Below are 21,792 nucleotides of genomic sequence, written 5' to 3'. Positions count from 1 at the left end.
CAAATTTAGAATTGCATTTTTGTTTTTCTCGTCCTGTGGAGACTCTGAACTAATGTCCTTTAAACTTCCTGGTTCAGGGACAAATGAAAATGCAAATATTAGAAATATAAATGAGTTTAAATCTCGTGTACAGATTCAAACGACCCAAATTTCTTCCTCTCGTGGTTTTAGCCTCTCAGCGAAAAATGACCATCACCTGACCTTGAGGCTACCTCCACACACACACACACACACACACTCACACACACACGGTTCTGTATTAAAACACTAATAAGGGATTTGGCGGCTGATGGTTTCTTTTCTCAGGCCGGGAGGTTGGGTTTAATGTGTGTGTGTGTGTGTGTGTGTGTGTGTGTGCTGACCTGCACAGGGGGGGGGGGGGCGGTCTATGACTCAGCGAGCCTCCGCACTGACAGCCTCGTTCTCGCCCTTGGGCGGGTATGAAAGCGGCGCCGAACGCGCCCTAATGAACGTTTCCGTCCTTGATGAACGATCTCATTAGAACAAACTCCTTCTGCTGCACATCGTTTGCACGGCGTAATCAGGATGTGAGACGATCCCACCGGCGATGGCGAGCGAGCCGGAGCTTTTATTACTTTCAGAAATCGACCTTTGCTTCCCTGAGGGACGCCGTTGAACTTGATCACGCTGCAAAACGTGTTTTTTTTTTCTTCTTCTCTGCTGGCCCTACGCATTATGTACATAAATGTCGTGCTCGTTCCTGTCTGTAATCACACACACACAGGTTTTCTGGTCCATCTGTAATTTCTCCAGGTCCTCGTTGCCAAGCAACACAGCTAACTATCCGAATTAGACACTCTGATTGGCTGCGACGGCGTCTACGAGCGCTGTCGTCAGTGAAGGCATCGTTTCGATTTGAAGCATGAAACACGGGAAGCTCAAGCAGCTCACCTGAATCACCTGTAGAGGCGATCGCCTCAAAGCTGCACATGCGGGAAAATTAGAACAACCCCCCAGACAATGTGACCTTTGACCCTCGAGCGCCTCTGAGTCCTACGTTTGTTCTTCCCTCTCATACTTTGTATTCCTTGACACATTTATTATCTTTCTGTCGATTATGTGGATTAAAAATGTATTAAAGGCGTTTTTCGTGATTTTCCAGGGTGGTTCATGATAGTTAATATACATTATCATAGCTGGTGTTAGTTTTGTTTTTTGAAGTTTTATGTCCGAAAGTGTTTTTTTTACAATGTTACATCTACTTGTTGGTACACCTGCAGTAAACATCAACACATTCAGCTGATAATTTGTTTTTTAATTTTAAAATGACGTCACAACAACTAATATAACTAATAACTGTGAATAGCTCGCCCTCTAGTGGACACAATAAAGATTTACGCAAAGTCACGACGTCAAAGGTGATTTTTAACACTTCCGTTTAATCCTCTCAAACTTATAAGATACTTTGCGGTTATTTTATCTTTGTTCAGACGCTTAAATTACAAGACTGCAGTTAATTTAAACATCGATTATTAGCAGTGTAATTTGTAGTTGTTGTAGAATAGTCATTATTATAACTCTCCTGTATCAGGGTTCTACAGGATCGTTTTGTAGTTTTTACTGTAGTATTTTTTTGAAGATAGATTCCGGCCTTATAAAGAACAGGCGAACTGGACTATGTACAGACAGCAGTCACCCAGAAACAGCCAAACATGCAGTCAGGAGCGAATAAGAAGAAGAAACAGTCATATGTTTAATTAATTTATTAGGAAACGTGGGGCCTACTTTAATATATTAAGGAAACGATCATAACAATTGGATTTACTCATTTAAATATTTATTTTTATTATATGAATGATATCGTTTCTATTAATCTTCCGACTCCGGTCCGCTAGGCGGCGGTAATGCAGCGACAAGGTAGTTGCGTCACTTCCTGTCACGCCGGCGACTTGCGGCTCATTCGCACCGCTAGCGGATCGGTGTTTCGATAAGATCCGATTGTGTGGACGCCTTTCACGGTGAGTTTACGGTGAGGCTTGTTCACACTTACGAACAGTTAAAGGTTTTGTTGGTGCTTGAATTAAAGCCAAACGAGTTAGATAACCGGATGTGAGTCCGCGCGGGCCACCGCCCGGTTAGCTTGGCCTCGCTAGCCCGGCCACCTGGCGAGATGACTAGCGTTAGCAATAGCCACTGTTAGCGAAGACGGTCAGAAATCCACTATGAGGACGACGACTCGGCAGGATGTTCGGTTAGAGTTATCTTCTCCGATACAATTCGTTGTTTCCGGTAAATGACGTTGTCGCGGGGACGTAATTCCTTTGAAGTGGCTTCGTTCTGTTAGCATGTGATTGGAGACGTGAAGGGAGCTCTATGCTAATGCTAGCCGGTGGTTCCAGATGTTGGAGTTGCCTTCACGGAACGAAAACGATTCAGTCGGTTTCGAGAGAAAATTATTTTCATAGACCGAAGATCCCGCGTGAAAAGAGATAGTTTGAGGATATTATTCCGGATTAAGTTTAGCAAAAAACGAGTTAGATATGTTGCATAAACACTTTAGTGTCCCAGGTAGACGCTAAAGCCACAGCCTGATAGAAACAAAACAAAAAAGATGAGATATTTATTAATTCCGAAGGAAATGATGATTCCAGGCACCTCCAAAGAATTACAGAAAAAGAATGGAAACATTCCAAATATAAATATAAGTATTTAAAGTGGCTCCCTAAAGCGCTGATCGGGGGGGGGGGGGTTAACTCTGAGGGTCGATGATGACTGGCCCACTGCGCAAGCTGACCAGCGCCTACTTCTGTGGGTGCGTGGCTGGAGAAATCAGTGCTGCTTATTGGCTGAGACCCTGTCCACGTCTGGGGGGGGCGGGGCGTAGCCGCCACATGCGAGCGTTAAATAAGTCTCTCTCGCTCTGACTTCAGGCCATGGCAAAGTTCCACGCCCCCGTGATCCAGGACAACCCGTCGGGGTGGGGCCCGTGTGCCGTCCCGGAGAAGTTCAAGGACATGCCGTACCAGCCGTTCAGCAAAGGCGACCGCCTGGGGAAGGTTTGTCCTCGGGCGCGGGGCCTTTCTGTCCCCCGCCGCCGCCGATTTGCTGACGCCGTCTTTCCTGCTTCAGGTCGCCGACTGGACTGGAGCGACTTACCAAGACAAGAGATACACGAGTGAGACGTGGCTCAATCCCTAGCCCCGCCCACACGACTCCGGCCTGGCGTCTCATGTTGTTTTTGCTTGCTTGCCCTCAGATAAGTATTCCTCGCAGTTCGGAGGCGGGAGTCAGTACGCCTACTTCCACGAGGAGGACGAGACGAGCTTCCAGCTGGTGGACACCGCCAAGACGCAGAAGACGGCCTACCAGAGGAACCGCATGCGGTTTGCTCAGGTGCGTCCGCCGCGCCCAGCGTGGCCCTCTGAAACGCACCGGTTCTGTTCGGGTGGCGTCACCGTGTCTGCTCCCACAGAGGAACCTGCGCCGGGACAAGGACCGCAGGAACCTGACGCAGTTCAACATGCAGACGCTTCCGAAGAGCGCCAAGCAGAAGGAGAGGTGAGGCTTCGGGCCGCGCCGGCCCCGCCCACCTCGGCGCCGCCGGCCGCTGCTCCGTTTAACCCGAAGCTTGTCTCCTCAGGGATCGCATGCGTCTGCAGAAGAAGTTCCAAAAGCAGTTTGGCGTCCGTCAGAAATGGGACCAGAAGTCTCAGGTACGGTTTAATCTCGGTAATGGAGGCGGGCGCGGTCCGAGAGGTCGTTTCTGACTCCGGGGAGCGACCCCCCCTCCCCCCCCCTTTGTTCTCCTCCCCGGGGCGCAGCTGAAGCCCAGAGACTCCTCCGTGGAGGTGAGGAGCGACTGGGAGGTGAAGGAGGAGATGGACTTCCCCCGGCTGATGAAGATGAGATACATGGAGGTGGCTGACCCGTCGGACATGTGAGAGAAGCCGGATCCGTTTCTCGGCGCCTCGGCGGGACGGGCAGGAAGTGACCGCTCGTTTCCTGTTTCCTGTTTCCTGCAGCGAGTGCTGCGGCGCCGTGGAGTACTACGACAAAGCGTTCGACCGGATCACGACCCGCAACGAGAAGCAGCTGAAGAGCATCAAGCGGATCTTCCACACGGTCACGACCACCGACGACCCCGTCATCCGCAAGGTTTGAGAACGCCGCGGGAGCCGGGAGCCCGTTGCTATGGCTACCCGCTCACGCCTGCCGCTCCCGTTCCAGCTGGCGAAGACGCAGGGCAACGTGTTCGCCACCGACGCCATCTTGGCCACCCTGATGTGCTGCACGCGCTCCGTCAACTCCTGGGACATCATCGTGCAGCGAGTCGGGAACAAGCTGTTCTTTGACAAGAGGGACAACTCCGACTTCGGTGAGGCGGGGGGGGGGGGGCAAAGGGAACGATGAGGGTTGGGGACATTTCTAGTGTGGGGGGGGGGGGTCACCGAACGCTAAAATGTAGCTTCTGTTCGGTTAATTTTCGGTACAAAAAAAGCTGAAATAAATTAATTTAAATGCGTTTATTTAAAAAAAATGCAAACGACATAATTTTTATAAATAAATAAAAGCGATCCATTTGGGTGATATTAAATCAATTAGACTGAAGTTTTTAAAACGATTGTATTATAACAATTTAAAAATCTGAATATGACAAATGTTACTACTACTAGTACTAGTACTAGTACTACTAACTATTCAAGCTTTAGGTTTTGAGCTAGAAAGATCAACTTCTCCACATTCCCTACAGAAATCACAGATCTGGTTGCCGTGACAACATCTCCAGCAACAGAGCTAATGCTTTGCTAGTTTTGCTACGTGTGCTCGCCCGTTACACCCCTAATTTGAGTGTCGTTCTTCTCAGATTTGCTGACCGTTAGCGAAACGGCCAACGAGCCGCCGCAGGATGAAGGCAACTCCTTCAACTCTCCTCGCAACCTGGCGATGGAGGCCACGTACATCAACCACAACTTCAGCCAGCAGTGTTTACGCATGGTAAGGAGGCGTCCACCAGGGCTCAGTGTTCGGACCCGGGAGAGGTCTGAACGCTGACCGGAGGCGTCCACCAGGGCTCAGTGTTTAGTCGTGGGTGTCCGGATGCTTTAAACCCCTGCGAGGTTTGAGGCTTGCCTGAACGGGTCCAAATGAACGGATGGCGTTCCTGTTTCCTCCCTCAGGCGGGGGATCGGCACAAGTTTCCCAACCCCAACCCGTTCGTGGAGGAGGACATGGACAAGAGTGAGGTGGCGTCTGTGGCCTACAGGTGAGCCGACGCGTCCTCGGATCGGGGGGCGGGGCCTCGGTCCCGTCGTGTTGGGCGTGACCGTGTCTGTGGGCCATCGCTGCGTCTTCAGGTACCGCCACTGGAAGCTGGGCGAAGACATCGATCTGATCGTCCGCTGCGAGCACGACGGCGTGATGACCGGCGCCAACGGCGAGGTGTCCTTCATCAACGTGAAGACCCTGAACGAGTGGGACTCCAGGGTGAGCGGAGAACCGGCTCGGTGCCGACCAATCGGAAGTGTCGTTGCCGTGACGACGTTAATGCGGCTGGCTGTTTCGCAGCATTGCAACGGGGTGGACTGGCGCCAGAAGCTGGACTCCCAGAGAGGAGCCGTCCTGGCCACCGAGCTGAAGAACAACAGCTACAAACTGGCCCGCTGGACCTGCTGCGCCATGCTGGCCGGTTCCGAGTACCTCAAGCTGGGGTGAGGAAGAGGAAGAGGAGGAGGAGGAGAGGGCGGGGGCGGCGCGGACGAGGCTTTTCTCACTGGGCTGTCCCTCCGTCTGTCCCTCAGGTACGTGTCTCGGTACCACGCGAAGGACTCGGCCCGGCACGTCATCCTGGGAACTCAGCAGTTCAAGCCCAACGAGTTCGCCAGCCAGATCAACCTGAGCATGGAGAACGCCTGGGGGATCCTCCGCTGCGTCATCGACATCTGCCGCAAGCTGGACGAGGGCAAGTACCTCATCCTGAAGGACCCCAACAAGGTGAGCGTCAGGGTCCAGGGTCCCGGGTTCAGGGTCCCGGGCCCGCCTCCCCGGACCGGTGGCTCGCAGCTGCTGGGCTGACGCGTCCATGTTCTGTGTCAACAGCAAGTGATTCGGGTCTACAGCCTTCCTGATGGAACCTTCAGCTCTGACGAAGAGGAGGAGGAGGAAGAAGATGAGGAGGATGAGGAAGAAGAAGGTGAGATTTGATTCCTGCTGCTTGTTCGGTAACACCCAAAACGCGGCTCGATCGAGAACCCGTTTATCGGTCCTGGTTTGTTTCCGAATTCATCTCGTCTTCTCTCCTCCTTCCAGACGAAGAGAATTAAAGTGGGCGTCGGCTTCAGCGACCGACGCGGCCTTCATCGCGTAAAGAAACCGTTGAATTCCTTTAACGTTCAATAAAGAAGATTATTAAGCGCTTCCTGTTCACGTCTTTTCATTCTGTCTCAGTACAGCAGTCTAAACTATTATGGGATGTCTCTCACTGTCTCCACTGCCTGTGTCCAGACGCCTCACGGGTCTTGTTACTGACGTAACTTGAGATACCGGTTGTGAGGAAGCGTTTGTTTTACAGACTGGGGTGTTATTCCATCCACCTTCCATCAGGTGGCAGCAGAGCTCCACGCAATTCTTTAAAAGCTGAACAAGTGAACAAAACTCGTCCTCCCTGCTTTTTGGAAGGGATTTGAACCTTTTTTTTTATTTCATCTGTAAATTTATTTATTTATTATTCCTTATTTTCAACAAATTGTGACAATTTTTTTAAAATAAAAAACACTTGCCCCCTATTGTGCAATTTTACCCAATTGTAAACAGCTTTTCCATACAAGGCTTGAGAACCCCCCCCCCCCACTCAGCTGTTCAGGATCAGCACCTGAGCCAAACCGGGACCTGAAGATCTCCCGGATGCACTTTGCTGTGGATTAACAAACCCCAGAGGAGATTAGCCATGAGGTCAGAATCCCAAAGTTGCTCGGGCATCATTCATAACAGGAAATATTATGGATTCATAAGATGACCCTAACCCCCCCCCCAGCACTCGCTATCCTAAAGGCTCGTTTATGTTGTGTTCCATTTAAACTGTTCATATGTTCTATATAAGGTCGTCTGTACGGTTAGCATGTTTTAAGGTCATCTCCGTAGAGAACAATTAGCATGTTTAGCATGTAGCGTGTTCCATTTAAGGATGTGTCACTCGATGTCTGATCGGTAACGACTCAGTCGAGAATTTTGGAATTTGTTTCCGATCTATTTGAAGTTTGTCTCTCTGCAGTTGAAGTCCTGAGCGGTTCATTCGCGACCGAATACGGACCCGAAGGCGCGTGACGAGTATTTAAACGGTCTCGCAGAGGAATCTGCCGTTTCCTCTCCTCCTCTTCTATCCTACTCCCTTTACCTTCTTTCTGTCCGTCCTGTTTGCGTTTCTCTCTTCATCATGGCCCCGAAGAAACCAGAACAAAAGAAGGAAGCTGCGAAAGGTCCTTCAGAAGCTGAAACTGTTTGGGAACAAGTCTTGGACGCCGACGCCATCGAGGTCCGTCTAGCCGCTTCGCCGCAGGCGTTGGTGGACTTTCACCCCGTCGCCCGATCCGCCCGGATGTTCTGTTCATTCCAGTGTTCTGTTACTCTTCCAGATTGACTTCAGCGCTGATCAGATCGAAGGCGAGTCACGCGCACGTATCTGTTCCTGCTTCAGAAGCGGAGGTGGTCGGGGCCGGTGCCGTTATCGGTGTCTGTGTGCAGAGCTCAAAGGAGCCTTCCGGCTGTTCGACAGGACTCCAGAGAACCGCACAAAGATCTCCTTGTCTCAGTGCGGAGACGTGATGAGAGCTCTCGGGCAAAATCCCACCAACGCCAAAGTCCTCCGCGTGTTGGGACATCCCAAGCCAGAAGGCACGCAAAGACACACACACACACAGGAATGACACAACACAACCCCCTCCTGGTTGGTAAGGTGCACGCTGAGAACGCAGTGCGAATGGGGCCCTCGTCTGTAGCCGCGTTCTTGTATTGTGTCTTTGGACAGACGTGGACAGTAAGCTGGTGGACTTCAATTCGTGGAGGTTTCTGGGGGGGGGGGGTTATGGTGATATAAAGAGAATTCAAAGTCTTAATAACAGTTAGAACTTCCAGCGTTTGAGACGTTTGGTTTGTCCCATTCTGGACATCTGTCCACTGGAGAGGTTAGCTGGGGACGGGGGGACGGGGGGACACAATGGACAGACAGAAATACTACCGGTGAGGCAGACGCTGCCTTTAAGGCCAGCTACAGTTTAGGGAACTGATTAATTGATTTATATATTTATTGTATATAAAACCACGTGTCATCTGCACAGCGGTGACCTTATTGGTCCAAGCATACAGCCCTGGGGAACTCCGTGATGCATTCAGCCGATTTGTTACCATATTCAATCTGTTCTGATTAACCGGTTCAAATGCATCTAACTTTATTGTGTCAGGATGTCAAACGGTTAGTTTCAAATGATTAGGCGATTAACTTCTAAAATTAACAGATGATTTCAAAAAGGCATGACAGGAAGCAACCTGTGTGTGTGTGTGCGTGTGTGTGTGCGTGTGCGTGTGCATGTGTGTGTGTGTTGATACACTACCTGACCTCTCAGGTTTCGGGCTGAGCAGGAGAGTCGCACAGACAGACAGCAAGTCCATCAGTCAGACCAATAGACAGACAGACAGACAGACAGGCAGACAGGCTGTGGACAAGTTGATGTTGACTGGAATTTTGGAATAAACCAGACGGTAAGATCGAGTGTGTGCGTGTGTGTGTGTGTGTGTGTGTGTGTTGCACCTGCTGTGCTGCTTATCAGAGTCTGAACCCTTAAAAACGCCACACGCACTGGGAACCGTGGGAAGAAGCTGCGGTCCAACGGCAGCGGGTGGTGCCGTTGGTGCCGTGATCCGATCGGACGTATTTGTTTCTTCATGAACGTCTCTTTTCAGTCTGAGGACATGTCCCCCGTCTGAACCTGCCCGGGGACCGTCCCGGGGACGTTGACCGATGCTGGCGGAACGATGAAAACGGTCGCCGGACGGCGTCTCGGTGAAGGAGACGTTGCAGCGTGAGGAGAATTGGATCTCCTCTTCATTCACAGTGTAGCGCCAGCTGAAAGAGACACCGGGGGGGGGGGGGGGGTCTAAGCCGTGGGCCCCCGCCGTGTTCCCCGTGTGTGTGTGTTTACCCCCCCGGGGTTAAGGGGTCACTGAGGTAGTCGTAGTGGTTCTGTCCTCCGGTGTCCTGTCCACACCTCCCGGGTCCCGTTCTTCATGTCTTGAAGTATGCAGAACAATGAATGAAAGATTTAATGCCCCCCCCCCCCCCGTTAATAAATAAATACTTCAACTGAAAATCATAAATCAGGAATGGGGGGCTGTATTTAGCTGCCTGGAGCCTGATAGTTGTGGGAACCAGCCGACTCAGTGAAATGATAGACGAGCCCCCCCCCCCCATTCCTGATTTATGATTATTTATTTTTTACACTTCAATGTTTCAGACACAAACTTAAATATTCACCAAAAACAATTCGTTTTAAATGAAGGTTTTTTATTATTGAGGTGGGGGGGGGGGGTCTGAACCACATGCCCCCCCCCCCCCCTCAGCGGGTCTCCTCGTGAAATCTGTGGCTTCCTGTCCTGTAAACTCGGCCTCACACCTGCCTCACCTCACTGGGCTCAGGTGGGTTCCTGCCGCTGCGTCAGCTCCTCCTCCACCACAAGCTCCTCCCCTCCGAAGGTTTAAATATCGATGCAGCGATGCTGATTGGTCGGCCTGATGATGAACGCTTTACATGACGCCGTCTGTCCATCGTCCGCTCTCTGGCCGTCCCCCAGAGTCAGAGGTTTCTGATTGGCAGACGAGACGGTGGACATTGTCTCCGCTGTCCCTGCTGTCCCTGCTTGGACCCAAACATGAAGACCAGGAAGTCAAGAGGCTGATCAAAGGAGGAGCTGAAAGGAGAACACCACCTGGAGGGTGTGTGTGTGTGTGTGTGTGTGTGTGTGTGTGTGTGTGCGTGTGTGTGTGTGTGTGTGTGTGTGTGTCTCGGAATGAGCTGGGTCATCGTTGTGACGGTAATGCTACACCGGGGGGGTCAAACTGAGTGATGTCTGCAAACAGCTGCTGCTGCCATGGCAACGGAAAGGACCCTGTCAATGCTGAAGACACCAGAGACGTGTGTGTGTGTGTGAGAGAGAGAGAGAGAGAGAGAGTGTCTTTTTAAGAGAGTCATTGAAGAGTTGAAATCCTGTAAATATTTATTTATCGATCTATCTATCATCTATCTATCATCTATCATCTATCTATCTATCTATCATCTATCCTCTGTCATCTATCTATCATCTATCTATCATCTATCTATCTATCATCTATCCTCTATCATCTATCTATCATCTATCTATCTATCTATCTATCATCTATCTATCATCTATCTATCTATCTATCATCTATCCTCTGTCATCTATCTATCATCTATCTATCATCTATCTATCTATCATCTATCCTCTATCATCTATCTATCATCTATCTATCATCTATCTATCATCTATCTATCTATCTATCATCTATCCTCTATCATCTATCTATCATCTATCTATCATCTATCTATCTATCTATCTATCTATCTATCATCTATCTGTTAACAGTTTTCCACAGCTGCGTTCCATCACAGGGCCCTGTTGGAGGCGGTTGCTAGGCGACAGTGCTCTGGGCGTCGCTGCATGATGCTAGAATGGCGTCCCTGCTCCCCGCCGTTGGTTCGGACGTGTTCAGACGCTTCACGCCGGCGTCGCTGGAGGAGATCCGCCGGCGACAGGAAGTCGAAAAGCAGCAGCGCCGGAGGAGGAAGGAGAAGAACGTCGAGGTCGATTATCAATAATAATAAACAACCAATAATCACTGGGGTGACGGAACAACCTGATTGGCTGCTCCTCTGATCGACAGATAGCTGAGGAAAATCTTCCTAAACCAATCAGTGACCTGGAGGCAGGGAAGCCACTCCCATTTATTTATGGAGACCCGCCCCCTGAGTTTCTCAACGTCCCATTGGAAGATCTGGACCCTTTCTACAGATCACAGAAGGTCTCTGTGTTTGATCAGAAAGCTGTCTGTCTCTCACCTGTCTGTCTGACCTGTCTGTCTCTGACCTTTATCTTTAACCTTTCTGTCTCTGACCTGTCTATCTCCAACCTGTCTGTCTCCGACCTGTCTGTCTCTGACCTGTCTGTCTGACCTGTCTGTCTCTGACCTGTCTATCTCCAACCTGTCTGTCTCCGACCTGTCTGTCTCTGACCTGTCTATCTCCAACCTGTCTGTCTCCGACCTGTCTGTCTCTGACCTGTCTGTCTCTGACCTTTACCTTTAACCTTTCTGTCTCTGACCTGTCTATCTCCAACCTGTCTGTCTCTGACCTGTCTGTCTCTGACCTGTCTGTCTGACCTGTCTGTCTCTGACCTGTCTATCTCCAACCTGTCTGTCTCCGACCTGTCTGTCTCTGACCTGTCTGTCTGACCTGTCTGTCTCTGACCTGTCTATCTCCAACCTGTCTGTCTCCGACCTGTCTGTCTCCGACCTGTCTGTCTCCGACCTGTCTGTCTCTCTGACCTGTCTGTCTCTGACCTGTCTGTCTCCGACCTGTCTGTCTCTGACCTGTCTGTCTCTCTGACCTGTCTGTCTGACCTGTCTGTCTCTGACCTTTATCTTTAACCTTTCTGTCTCTGACCTGTCTGTCTCTGACCTGTCTATCTCCAACCTGTCTGTCTCCGACCTGTCTGTCTCTGACCTGTCTGTCTCTCTGACCTGTCTGTCTCTCTGCAGACGTTCATCATGCTCAGTAAAGGAAACGTCATCTACAGGTTTAACGCTGAGCCCGCCTGCTACCTGCTGGGTCCGTCCCACCCTCTGAGGACCGGCGCCATCAGGATCCTCATTCATTCATATCCTTGATGAGACGATCGACTTGAGTGATCGGTTATCAATCAACTGTCCTGTTTTTTCCTTACAATCCAAACTTTATTCAGTTTGTTCATCATGGTTACCATTTTGGCCAACTGTGCCTTCATGACGATGAGCGACCCTCCGGCATGGAGCAAGACTGTGGAGTGAGTCCACGCGCGCACACGCACATGCACGCGCACACACACACGCACACGCACGCACACACTCCGTCCACACGGCTGAAGGACTTCCCTGTCGTTGGACAGGTACGTCTTTACGTCCATCTACACCTTCGAAGCGGGCGTCAAGGTTCTGTCGAGGGGCTTCTGCATCGGCGCGTTCACCTTCCTCCGGGACCCGTGGAACTGGCTGGACTTCATGGTCATCAGCATGGCGTGAGCCGCGCCCCCCCGTTTCACAGTCACTGTGGTCGTTTATTGCCTTTGCTTGGTGGTGAGGAGGAGGAGGAGGATGATGAAGTTGTTTCTGTGTGCCAGTTACCTGACGGAGTTCGTAGATTTGGGAAATGTTTCGGTGTTGAGGACGTTCAGGGTTCTACGAGCTCTGAAGACCATCACCGTCATCCCAGGTGTGTGTGTAGGGGGGGGGCATCGGACCCGTTGCCGGTTTGTTTCTGCGCTGACTGAGCTTTGTTTGTTCCGATTGGGCAGGGCTGAAGACAATTGTCGGCGCTCTCATCCAATCGGTGAAGAAGCTGGCCAACGTCATGATCCTGACGGTGTTCTGCCTCAGTGTCTTCGCTCTGATTGGCTTGCAGCTCTTCATGGGAAACCTGCGGCAAAAATGCGTCTTGATGGCGCCCGGCAACCGCTCGTCTGACATGGACCTTGATGTTGGTTACCATGGCAACAATACAAGAAATACAGACGTTGATTTCTACGAGCACGTCAATAACCCAGGTACGACAATGGCGCTGTCTGATGGCATTGCAGTAGATGATATTACCCATAATCCTCAGCAGCTGACTGTCAGTTAGAGGTATAACAGGTCCGTGGAGTGACACAGTCCAGGTTCATACAGTGAAAGAGTCCAGGTTATCGGCAGGATAAATCCCGAGGTGACGTCAAACGTCCGTGAAGGTGGAGTCTCTGATTTAGGGGATGTCATCGGTTCGGGCGGATGAACACATGATGAATTCAGGGAGCGCGGATGAACACATGATGAATTGAGGAAGCGCGGATGAACGCACCTGATTGGTCCGACCGCGCGGCCGTAACGTGTCTGTCTCCCCGGTAGAGAACTACTACTACCTGCCGGGCCAACTCGACGCTCTCCTGTGTGGCAACAGCTCAGACGCCGGGTAGGCCAACGACCATCGTCATAAATAGCAATGATGGTGATGAGGATGAGGATGATGAAGATGACGATGTGTCCAGTGTCTGTCCCGAGGGTTACGTCTGCCTGAAGGTCGGGAGGAACCCGAACTACGGCTACACCAGCTACGACTCCTTTGGTTGGGCGTTCCTGGCTCTGTTCAGACTGATGACCCAGGACTTGTGGGAAAACCTCTTTCATCTGGTGAATATCTGACTTAGTGACTTCACAGAGAGCCAATCAGAGAGCAGCACGCTAAGATCAGGTTCTCCAGTCACGTGCAGGTTCTCGAAGTAAGGGGAGATGTATCAGTCCAAGATGTTCAAATGACTTTCCTCTGTCTCACCCGTCTGCGTCTCACCCGTTTGTGTCTCACCCGTCTGCGTCTCACCCGTCTGCGTCTCACCTGTCTGCGTCTCGCCTGTCTGCGTCTCACCTGTCTGCGTCTCGCCTGTCCTCTGCAGACGCTGCGTGCAGCAGGTAAAACCTACATGATCTTCTTTGTGGTCGTCATCTTCCTCGGCTCATTTTACCTCATTAACCTCATCCTGGCCGTGGTGGCGATGGCGTACGCCGAGCAGAACAAGGCCACCATCGCCGAGGCCAAGCAGAAGGAGGAGGAGTACGCTCAGATCCTGGAGGTGCTGAAGAAGAGGAAGGAGGAGGAGGTCGGTAGGCAGGTGGCGCGGCCCGCAGCTGCCGGTCGGCCGATGGCTCCGCCTCACTGTCGTTGTTCTGCATCAGGCGGCCTCAGAGGAGCGAGGTTCATCGGCTCAGGAGATGAATTCATCGACACAAACAAAGAACCACGATCAGGAACACACTGCTCTGGAGGGTAACACGTTAGCGCGTTAGCGTCACATTAGCGCATCCTTTAAATCTGACTGAGCTAAAGCGGGGAAGTTGACCTCGTTGTCGTGATGTCATCGACCCCAGACTTTGAGGACGAACAGCGGCCGTGTCCTCCATGTTGGTACGCCTTTGCCCACGTCTTCCTGACGTGGGACTGCTGCGGCTGCTGGCGGCGGCTCAAGCAGCGTCTCTACGCCGTCGTCATGGACCCGTTTGTGGACCTCAGCATCACCGTCTGCATCGTCCTCAACACCGTCTTCATGGCCATGGAGCACTATCCGATGACGGAGGCCTTCGAGGAGCTCCTGAGAGTCGGAAATCTGGTGAGTAATGAGGAGTGTCTTCGTACGAAACCATAAAGAGCTGGCTTCCTCCACCCTTATGACCTCTGACCTCCATCATCTGGCCTTTGACCTTTTATTCCACCCGCATGACCTCTGACCTCTTACTCCAGCCTTATGACCTCTGACCTCTTACGCCACCCTTATGGCCTCTGACCTCCACCGTCTGACCTATGACCTTTTATTCCGCCCGCATGACTTCTGACCTCTTACTCCAGCCTTATGACCTCTGACCTCTTACTCGGTCTTATGACCTCCATCTTCTGACCTCTGAACTCTTACTCCAGCCTTATAACCTCTGACCTCTGACCTTTTATTCCGCCCTTATGACCTCTGATCTCTTATTCCAGCCTTATGACTTCTGACCGCCATCTTCTGACCTCTGACCCCTTCCAGGTCTTCACAGGTATCTTCACAGCAGAGATGATCCTCAAGCTTCTGGCCATGGACCCATACTTCTACTTCCAGGTCGGACTCCACCATTTTTGTTTTTCACGTCTGTCACCACGGTAACAGCCCACAGCCATCATGTTGACAGGTGTTATGATAACAGGTGGGATGGAACATCTTTGACAGCATCATTGTCACCATGAGTCTGGTGGAACTGGGATTGGCTAACGTTCAGGGTCTGTCTGTGCTGCGGTCGTTCCGATTGGTCAGTGCCACATCATCGTCATCGTCATCGTCATCAGATCTAGTTCCCGTTTCCTCTCCAGCACGCCCGTCTCTCTTCCTGTCTCTAGATGCGAGTGTTCAAGCTGGCCAAGTCCTGGCCGACCCTCAACATGTTGATAAAGATCATCGGGAACTCCGTGGGGGCGCTGGGGAACCTGACCCTGGTTCTGGCCATCATCGTCTTCATCTTCGCTGTTGTTGGCATGCAGCTGTTTGGAAAGAACTACAAAGACTGCGTCTGCCGCATCGCAGAAGACTGCCAGCTTCCTCGCTGGCACATGAACGACTTCTTCCACGCCTTCCTCATCATCTTCAGGGTCCTGTGCGGCGAGTGGATCCAGACCATGTGGGACTGCATGGAGGTCTCGGGTCAGACCCTGTGCCTGATCATCTTCATGATGGTTCTCGTCATTGGAAACTTGGTGGTGAGTTAGTTTTCCGATCGGACCCTGTTATTGATCCAAGAGGTCCTGGAGAGCAGCCAGACGTGAAGCACCTCAACCGATCCGAGTCCTTCATTGCTTTGGTTCCGGTTTCTGGGCTCTTTTCAGGTGCTGAATCTCTTCCTGGCCTTGTTGTTGAGCTCATTCAGCGGAGATAATCTCTTGGCTCCAGAGGAGGAAGGAGAAAACAACCTGCAGATCGCCATCAATCGAATCAACCGGGCCGTGTCTTGGACAAAGAGCTGGACGTTAACGGGAAAGAGGAATCCCATCCCGGACCGCACCGGTAAAACGGCACCGGTCGACGGCGAGGAAGGCAGCGAGGTGGCGAAGGAAGCTTTGGCTTTGACCTTTGTGACCCCGGCCCAGTCAACCACAGAGGTCAATCCCCACAGCGGTAACCGTGACAACCTGACCAGCAGCTATCACAGCATCGCCCTCCTGAGGGTCCCTATGGCAGAGGCGGAGTCTGACTTTGACGCCCCTGATAGCGAAGATGAGGAGGAGGAGGAAGACGACCGTCCTCAGGTAAACACGTCCTCTCTGCGCCGGGTCTGAAGGTCCAGGAGGTGTTCAGGTTCAGGCTCAAACGTTTGGCTGTGTTCAGTGCGACGGGTCGTCCTTCTGCAGCACCGTGCAGGAACCTCCTGAAGTTCAGGAAGACGAAGACCAGGACGCAAACACGCCGCAGAACTGCTGGAGTGACAGTACGAACACACGCACACGCACACACACACACACACACACGCACACGCACACACACTCACAGGGGACGGTGTCTCACTATTCGTCCAACCGCTCAAGATGTCGCCACCGACATACAAAAACCCCGTGAGCACATCTGCTTCCAAATGTTCACCTCCGGCTCTGAGTCGGGATCGGGCTGGGGGTCAAAGGTGAAGGTCACCTGTAGTTTCCGTGTCCTCGCATGGGCCGGTGACTCTGGTCCAGGTGGAGCCTCAGCCTGTCGTTGTGCTTCTGTTTCAGAGTGCTACGAGCGCTGCTTGTGTCTGGACGTGGACACGTCCCGGGGCAGAGGGAGGGTCTGGTTTGACTTCAGGACAACCTGCTTCCTCATCGTGGAGCACAACTACTTTGAGACGTTCATTATTCTCATGATCCTGCTGAGCAGCGGCGCGCTGGTAAACACGATTACAAAGCGTCGATTTGATTGTTTGCTCCGTTCCCAGACCAGTGCTGGGAGCGATGCGAGGCGTGTCCCGGGAGTTGACATCCGTCCATGTCTCGGCAGGCATTTGAGGACGTCTACCTGGAGCAGCGTCGGGTCATCAAGACCATCCTTGAGTACGCGGACCAGGTGTTCACCTACGTGTTCGTGGTGGAGATGCTTCTCAAGTGGTCGGCCTACGGGTTCAAGTCCTATTTCACCAACGCCTGGTGCTGGCTCGACTTCCTCATCGTGGACGTGAGACATTCACACCTGTCTGAGCTTGTAACCATAGCAGCGGTACCGTGGACACGCTTAGACACCTGTGGCGGGATGTCACCAGCAGGTGCGCTGTGTCTTACAGGTGTCTCTGGTGTCTCTGACAGCCAACTTACTAGGATTCTCCGAACTGGGAGCCATAAAGTCCCTGAGGACTCTGAGAGCTCTGAGGCCCCTGAGGGCCCTGTCTCGTTTTGAGGGCATGAAGGTGAGACAGGCACTTTAAACATCCGTCCACAAGCTACCTGTCCACCTGTTCCTCTACCTGTCGCCTGCAGGTGGTGGTCAACGCCCTGGTGGGAGCCATCCCGTCCATCTTTAACGTGCTGCTGGTGTGTCTCATCTTCTGGCTCATCTTCAGCATCGTGGGCGTCAACCTTTTTGCGGGAAAGTTTTATTACTGTTACAACGGGACGTCCCAGGAGGTCTTCAGCCCGGACGAGGTCCACAACAGGACGGAGTGTCTCGCTCTGATCGAGGCAAACTTCACCGAGGTCCGGTGGAGGAACGTCAAAATCAACTATGACAATGTGGGGATGGGCTACCTGTCGCTGCTGCAGGTGGTGAGTGTTGACTTCATCATCATCATCATCATCATCACCACACGTCCAGTGTGGACTGGCTCAGGAGAAACAAGACAGAGACGGCTAGTAGTCGCTAGCAAACCGGCGGCTACTGGTTTTCACTGGGCGGCTTTTTGTCGGCTCTCGCCTTACGCAGATGACTGGACTCTATACAAACTGGTTTTAATGGTTCCGTCTCTTTCAGGCCACATTTAAAGGCTGGATGGAGATTATGTACCCCGCAGTGGACTCCAGAGACGTCAGTACACAAAAGTATTATCAATAGTGGTACTAATACCGCCACTGATATGAGTACCGGAGCCGATGCTGGTACCTGGACTGGAACTGACGCTGGTGCTGATACTGGAGCTAATACTGGTATTGCTAGTGATACTAATACTGGAACTCATATTGATATTGGAATGAATATGCTGACGCTGTTACTAATACTCCTGGAACTTTTACTGGAGCCGATACTGATACTGGTATGAATGTACTGATACTGGTACCAGTGCAGGAGCTGGTGCTGATCCTTATACTGGTATGGCTATAATGACAGCGCTACTAATACTTGGACTGACTGGTACTCATACTGGTACTTATACTGGTACTTATACTGGTACTGGCGATACTGTGCAGGTGGAGTCTCAGCCGATGTTCGAAGCCAACCTCTACATGTACCTTTACTTTGTCTGCTTCATCATCTTCGGCTCCTTCTTCACCCTCAACCTCTTCATCGGAGTCATCATCGACAACTTCAATCAGCAGAAAGCAAAGATACGTTTCTCCTCGCCGAGCGACTCGCGTCTCACTTCACGGACGGGCGTTCCGTTCCGTCCTGATGGTCGATGAATGTTTCCCCGTTTCTCTCTCTTTACTTGGGAGGAACGGATCTTTTCATGACGGAGGAGCAGAAGAAATATTACAACGCCATGAAGAAACTGGGCTCGAAGAAACCGCAGAAACCCGTCCCACGACCAGAGGTGAGTCCAGCCCGGAGGCGCGGCCGGGAACGGCGCCGCGGTTTCCGTCACGGTTCTCCTTTGTCCCGGCAGAACGCCTTCCAGGGTCTGGTCTTCGACCTGGTCACCAAGCAGTTCTTTGACATCCTGATCATGGTGTTGATCTGCCTCAACATGGTGACCATGATGGTGGAGACGGACGAGCAGAGCGTGGAGGTAGAACTCATCTTGTACTGGGTCAACGTGTTCTTCATCGTCGTCTTCACCTCGGAGTCCGTCCTGAAGCTCGTCGCCCTCCGGCAGCACTACTTCTCCGTCGGCTGGAACATCTTTGACTTCGTGGTCGTCATCCTGTCCATCATCGGTGAGTCGGGCGTGTGATGATGTCATCGTCCCGTCTGGCGTGACTTTATTTGTGATCGCTCTTCCGTCCCCCCTCAGGCCTCCTTCTGGCCGACATCATAGAGAAGTACTTTGTCTCCCCGACGCTCTTCCGAGTGATCCGATTGGCTCGTATCGGCAGAGTCCTTCGACTCATCCGTGGAGCTAAGGGGATCCGGACGCTGCTCTTCGCCCTGATGATGTCACTTCCTGCCCTCTTCAACATAGGCCTCCTCCTTTTCCTCATCATGTTCATCTTCTCCATCTTCGGAATGTCGAACTTCGCGTACGTGAAGAAGGAGGCGATGGTCGACGACGTGTTTAACTTCGAGACGTTTGGGAACAGCATGATCTGCCTGTTCATGATCACGACGTCGGCCGGGTGGGACGGCCTGCTGAGCCCCATCATGAACACGCCTCCGGACTGCGACCCCGAGGCGGAGAACCCGGGCACCGCCGCGAGAGGGAACTGCGGCAGCCCGGCCATGGGCATCGTCTTCTTCTGCACCTACATCATCGTGTCCTTCCTGGTGGTGGTCAACATGTACATCGCCGTCATCCTGGAGAACTTCAACGTGGCCACGGAGGAGAGCGCCGACCCGCTCTGCGAGGATGACTTTGAGATGTTCTATGAGACCTGGGAGAAGTTTGATCCTGACGCGTCACAGTTCATCCAGTACAGGTGAGCGACCTGCACGGGGGGGCGGAGTTAGCCGGGTCTCTGTGCTGGTTCTTGATCCTGATGTCTTCTGCAGTAAACTGTCAGAGTTCTGCGACACTCTGAAGGATCCTCTGAGGATTTCCAAACCCAACACGATCCAGCTGATCCACATGGATCTACCTCTGGTCCCCGGGGACAGGATCCACTGTCTGGACATCCTGCTTGCACTCACTGCCCAGGTAAGCTCACCTGGTGTCTTCTTCTTCTTCTTCTTCTTCTGGACACCACAATGTCTCGGTGAATAGAAGATACCGACGCCCCGACACTGAATAATAAAATATAATATAATTTGATGTTATGTTATATTCTGTGCAGGTTTTGGGTGATTCAGAAGGGATGGATGCTCTCAAAGCCAGCATGGAGGAGAAGTTCATGGCCAACAACCCCTCAAAGGTCCGAGTCTCTTCCAATCTACTCTAGACAGAACTTTTTGTCCCCCCTTCTTTTCTGCTGACACATATTTGGTGACTCGGACTCGACGCCGCTCACCGATTGGCTGCAGCGTGGTGACAGGTAGTTGTTGTTCTTACAGGTGTCGTACGAGCCAATCAGCAGCACCCTGCGGAGGAAACAGGAAGAGTTGGCGGCGACCGTCATCCAAAAAGCTTACAGGAAACACCTCCTGCAGCGGACCGTCAAACTGGCGTCCCACAGATACAGAGAGAAGACGGAGGGGAGGCCGGACGCGGCGTCTCGGCCCGAGACGGACGGACTGCTCTGTAGACGAATCAGCCAGCTGTACGGCGACCACGCGGGGGGGGCGGGGGAGGCCGTCTCCGGCGCTTCTCCCCGTGTGGAGCTTCAGAGCGAGGTCCTCCTCCATGCCGCGCCTCCTTTCAATGACCTGAGGGAATCCGTCGTCTAGCGGCCGCTCTCTCTGTCTGCTGCCCAGACTCGACTGAACGATCTCAGAGTCGGGGACGGACGAGCGAGCGCTGCAGAACTTCCACCATCCAATCTGAAGCCTGGTGGTTGATCGTCTCCTGGCGTTCACCGCCGCGTGTTTCATCCACCCGAGGCGATCCCGGACCGGAGGGACGACCTCTACTCTCCGAAAGGTCTTTGATTGTGTTGTCGACTATTGTTCTGATCGTTTTCTATGCCGCTCTCTTCTCCAAGTCCGTCTTCAAAAAGAGATTTTTAAGGATCTCACCTGCTTAAATAAAGGATAAAAAGGAATTCTTGGATATCGAGATGCTTCGCCGTTACGGGAAAATGGGCGAGTTCCATATCACCAGCGCACGGTGGGTGGGACAAAGAGGGGACGGTTCTCCTCCCGTTTGACCCAGAGGGGACGGTTCTCCTCCAGTTTGACCCAGAGGGGACGGTTCTCCTCCCGTTTGACCCAGGGGGGACGGTTCTCCTCCCGTTTGACCCAGGGGGGACGGTTCTCCTCCCGTTTGACCCAGGGGGGACGGTTCTCCTCCCGTTTGACCCAGAGGGGACGGTTCTCCTCCCGTTTGACCCAGAGGGGACGGTCCTCCTCCCGTTTGACCCCGAGGGGACGGTTCTCCTCCCGTTTGACCCAGAGGGGACGGTCCTCCTCCCGTTTGACCCCGAGGGGACGGTTCTCCTCCAGTTTGACCCAGAGGGGACGGTTCTCCTCCCGTTTGACCCAGGGGGGACGGTTCTCCTCCCGTTTGACCCAGGGGGGACGGTTCTCCTCCCGTTTGACCCAGAGGGGACGGTCCTCCTCCCGTTTGACCCCGAGGGGACGGTTCTCCTCCCTCAGAAGCAGCAGGACGCAGCTGTTGTCAGATGGAAGTGGCCAAAGTTCAAAGGGAAAGACAAGAAGAGCAACAGCTGTGAGCGAGCGCACACACCCTGGACCCGCAAGCTTCGAGGTTCTGGTTTCAGGCCCGGGCTTCAAGAGAGTTCCGCGGTGTGTTTGTTCTCTCTGAGGATCAACAGGAAGTTCCGCTTCAACGGGCCATGGGCGTTTGTTTCGTTAACCTTTACAGCAGAACACCAACGCTGGACCGGAAGAATCGGGCCGGGGACCCGCAAAACCAGTTTATCAACGGGCCCTCTGGGAGACGAGAGTAGAGCGTAGCCGCTAAACGGTTAGCCGCTCTGTGATGACATCATCAGATGTGTCGTTGCAGGCCAGTGTGTATTGATCTTTATTGATTGATCAGCTACTACAGCAGCGTGTGTGTCTGCTTTACTC

General features: G+C 52.4%; 3 protein-coding genes across 3 annotated transcripts; all 3 read left to right on the top strand.

Annotated features, from left to right (window-relative positions):
• The first annotated feature begins 1,900 nt into the window (after positions 1-1,900).
• eif3d (eukaryotic translation initiation factor 3, subunit D) lies at positions 1,901-6,373 on the top strand. The gene is made up of 16 exons (XM_068749908.1): positions 1,901-1,979; positions 2,892-3,017; positions 3,091-3,136; positions 3,218-3,354; positions 3,434-3,519; positions 3,602-3,674; positions 3,783-3,898; positions 3,984-4,116; positions 4,189-4,336; positions 4,826-4,956; positions 5,139-5,224; positions 5,316-5,445; positions 5,527-5,669; positions 5,760-5,952; positions 6,058-6,151; positions 6,268-6,373. Exons 2-16 carry the CDS (start codon positions 2,895-2,897, stop codon positions 6,279-6,281), a joined length of 1,653 nt encoding a protein of 550 aa, XP_068606009.1. The 5' UTR covers positions 1,901-1,979; positions 2,892-2,894; the 3' UTR covers positions 6,282-6,373.
• Positions 6,374-7,390: 1,017 nt separating this feature from the next.
• myl4 (myosin, light chain 4, alkali; atrial, embryonic) lies at positions 7,391-8,079 on the top strand. The gene is made up of 4 exons (XM_068749718.1): positions 7,391-7,489; positions 7,590-7,617; positions 7,699-7,848; positions 7,982-8,079. Exons 1-4 carry the CDS (start codon positions 7,391-7,393, stop codon positions 8,077-8,079), a joined length of 375 nt encoding a protein of 124 aa, XP_068605819.1.
• A 2,618-nt stretch (positions 8,080-10,697) lies between these two features.
• On the top strand, positions 10,698-20,801 carry scn4ab (sodium channel, voltage-gated, type IV, alpha, b). The gene is made up of 29 exons (XM_068750214.1): positions 10,698-10,829; positions 10,910-11,047; positions 11,783-11,901; positions 11,977-12,066; positions 12,169-12,297; positions 12,400-12,491; positions 12,574-12,822; positions 13,160-13,223; positions 13,300-13,441; positions 13,702-13,917; positions 13,982-14,072; positions 14,174-14,412; positions 14,827-14,898; positions 14,984-15,085; positions 15,174-15,530; positions 15,657-16,076; positions 16,156-16,255; positions 16,536-16,690; positions 16,801-16,974; positions 17,081-17,203; positions 17,274-17,558; positions 17,764-17,817; positions 18,198-18,335; positions 18,437-18,541; positions 18,614-18,884; positions 18,962-19,583; positions 19,657-19,801; positions 19,938-20,015; positions 20,155-20,801. Exons 1-29 carry the CDS (start codon positions 10,698-10,700, stop codon positions 20,485-20,487), a joined length of 5,235 nt encoding a protein of 1,744 aa, XP_068606315.1. The 3' UTR covers positions 20,488-20,801.
• The last annotated feature ends 991 nt before the right edge of the window (positions 20,802-21,792 follow it).

This window comes from Brachionichthys hirsutus, chromosome 16 (genome assembly GCF_040956055.1).
Source record: "Brachionichthys hirsutus isolate HB-005 chromosome 16, CSIRO-AGI_Bhir_v1, whole genome shotgun sequence".
NCBI lineage: Eukaryota > Metazoa > Chordata > Actinopteri > Lophiiformes > Brachionichthyidae > Brachionichthys > Brachionichthys hirsutus.
The sequence above is the reverse complement of the archived record's forward strand: the minus strand, read 5'-3'. Positions and strand labels throughout refer to the sequence as shown.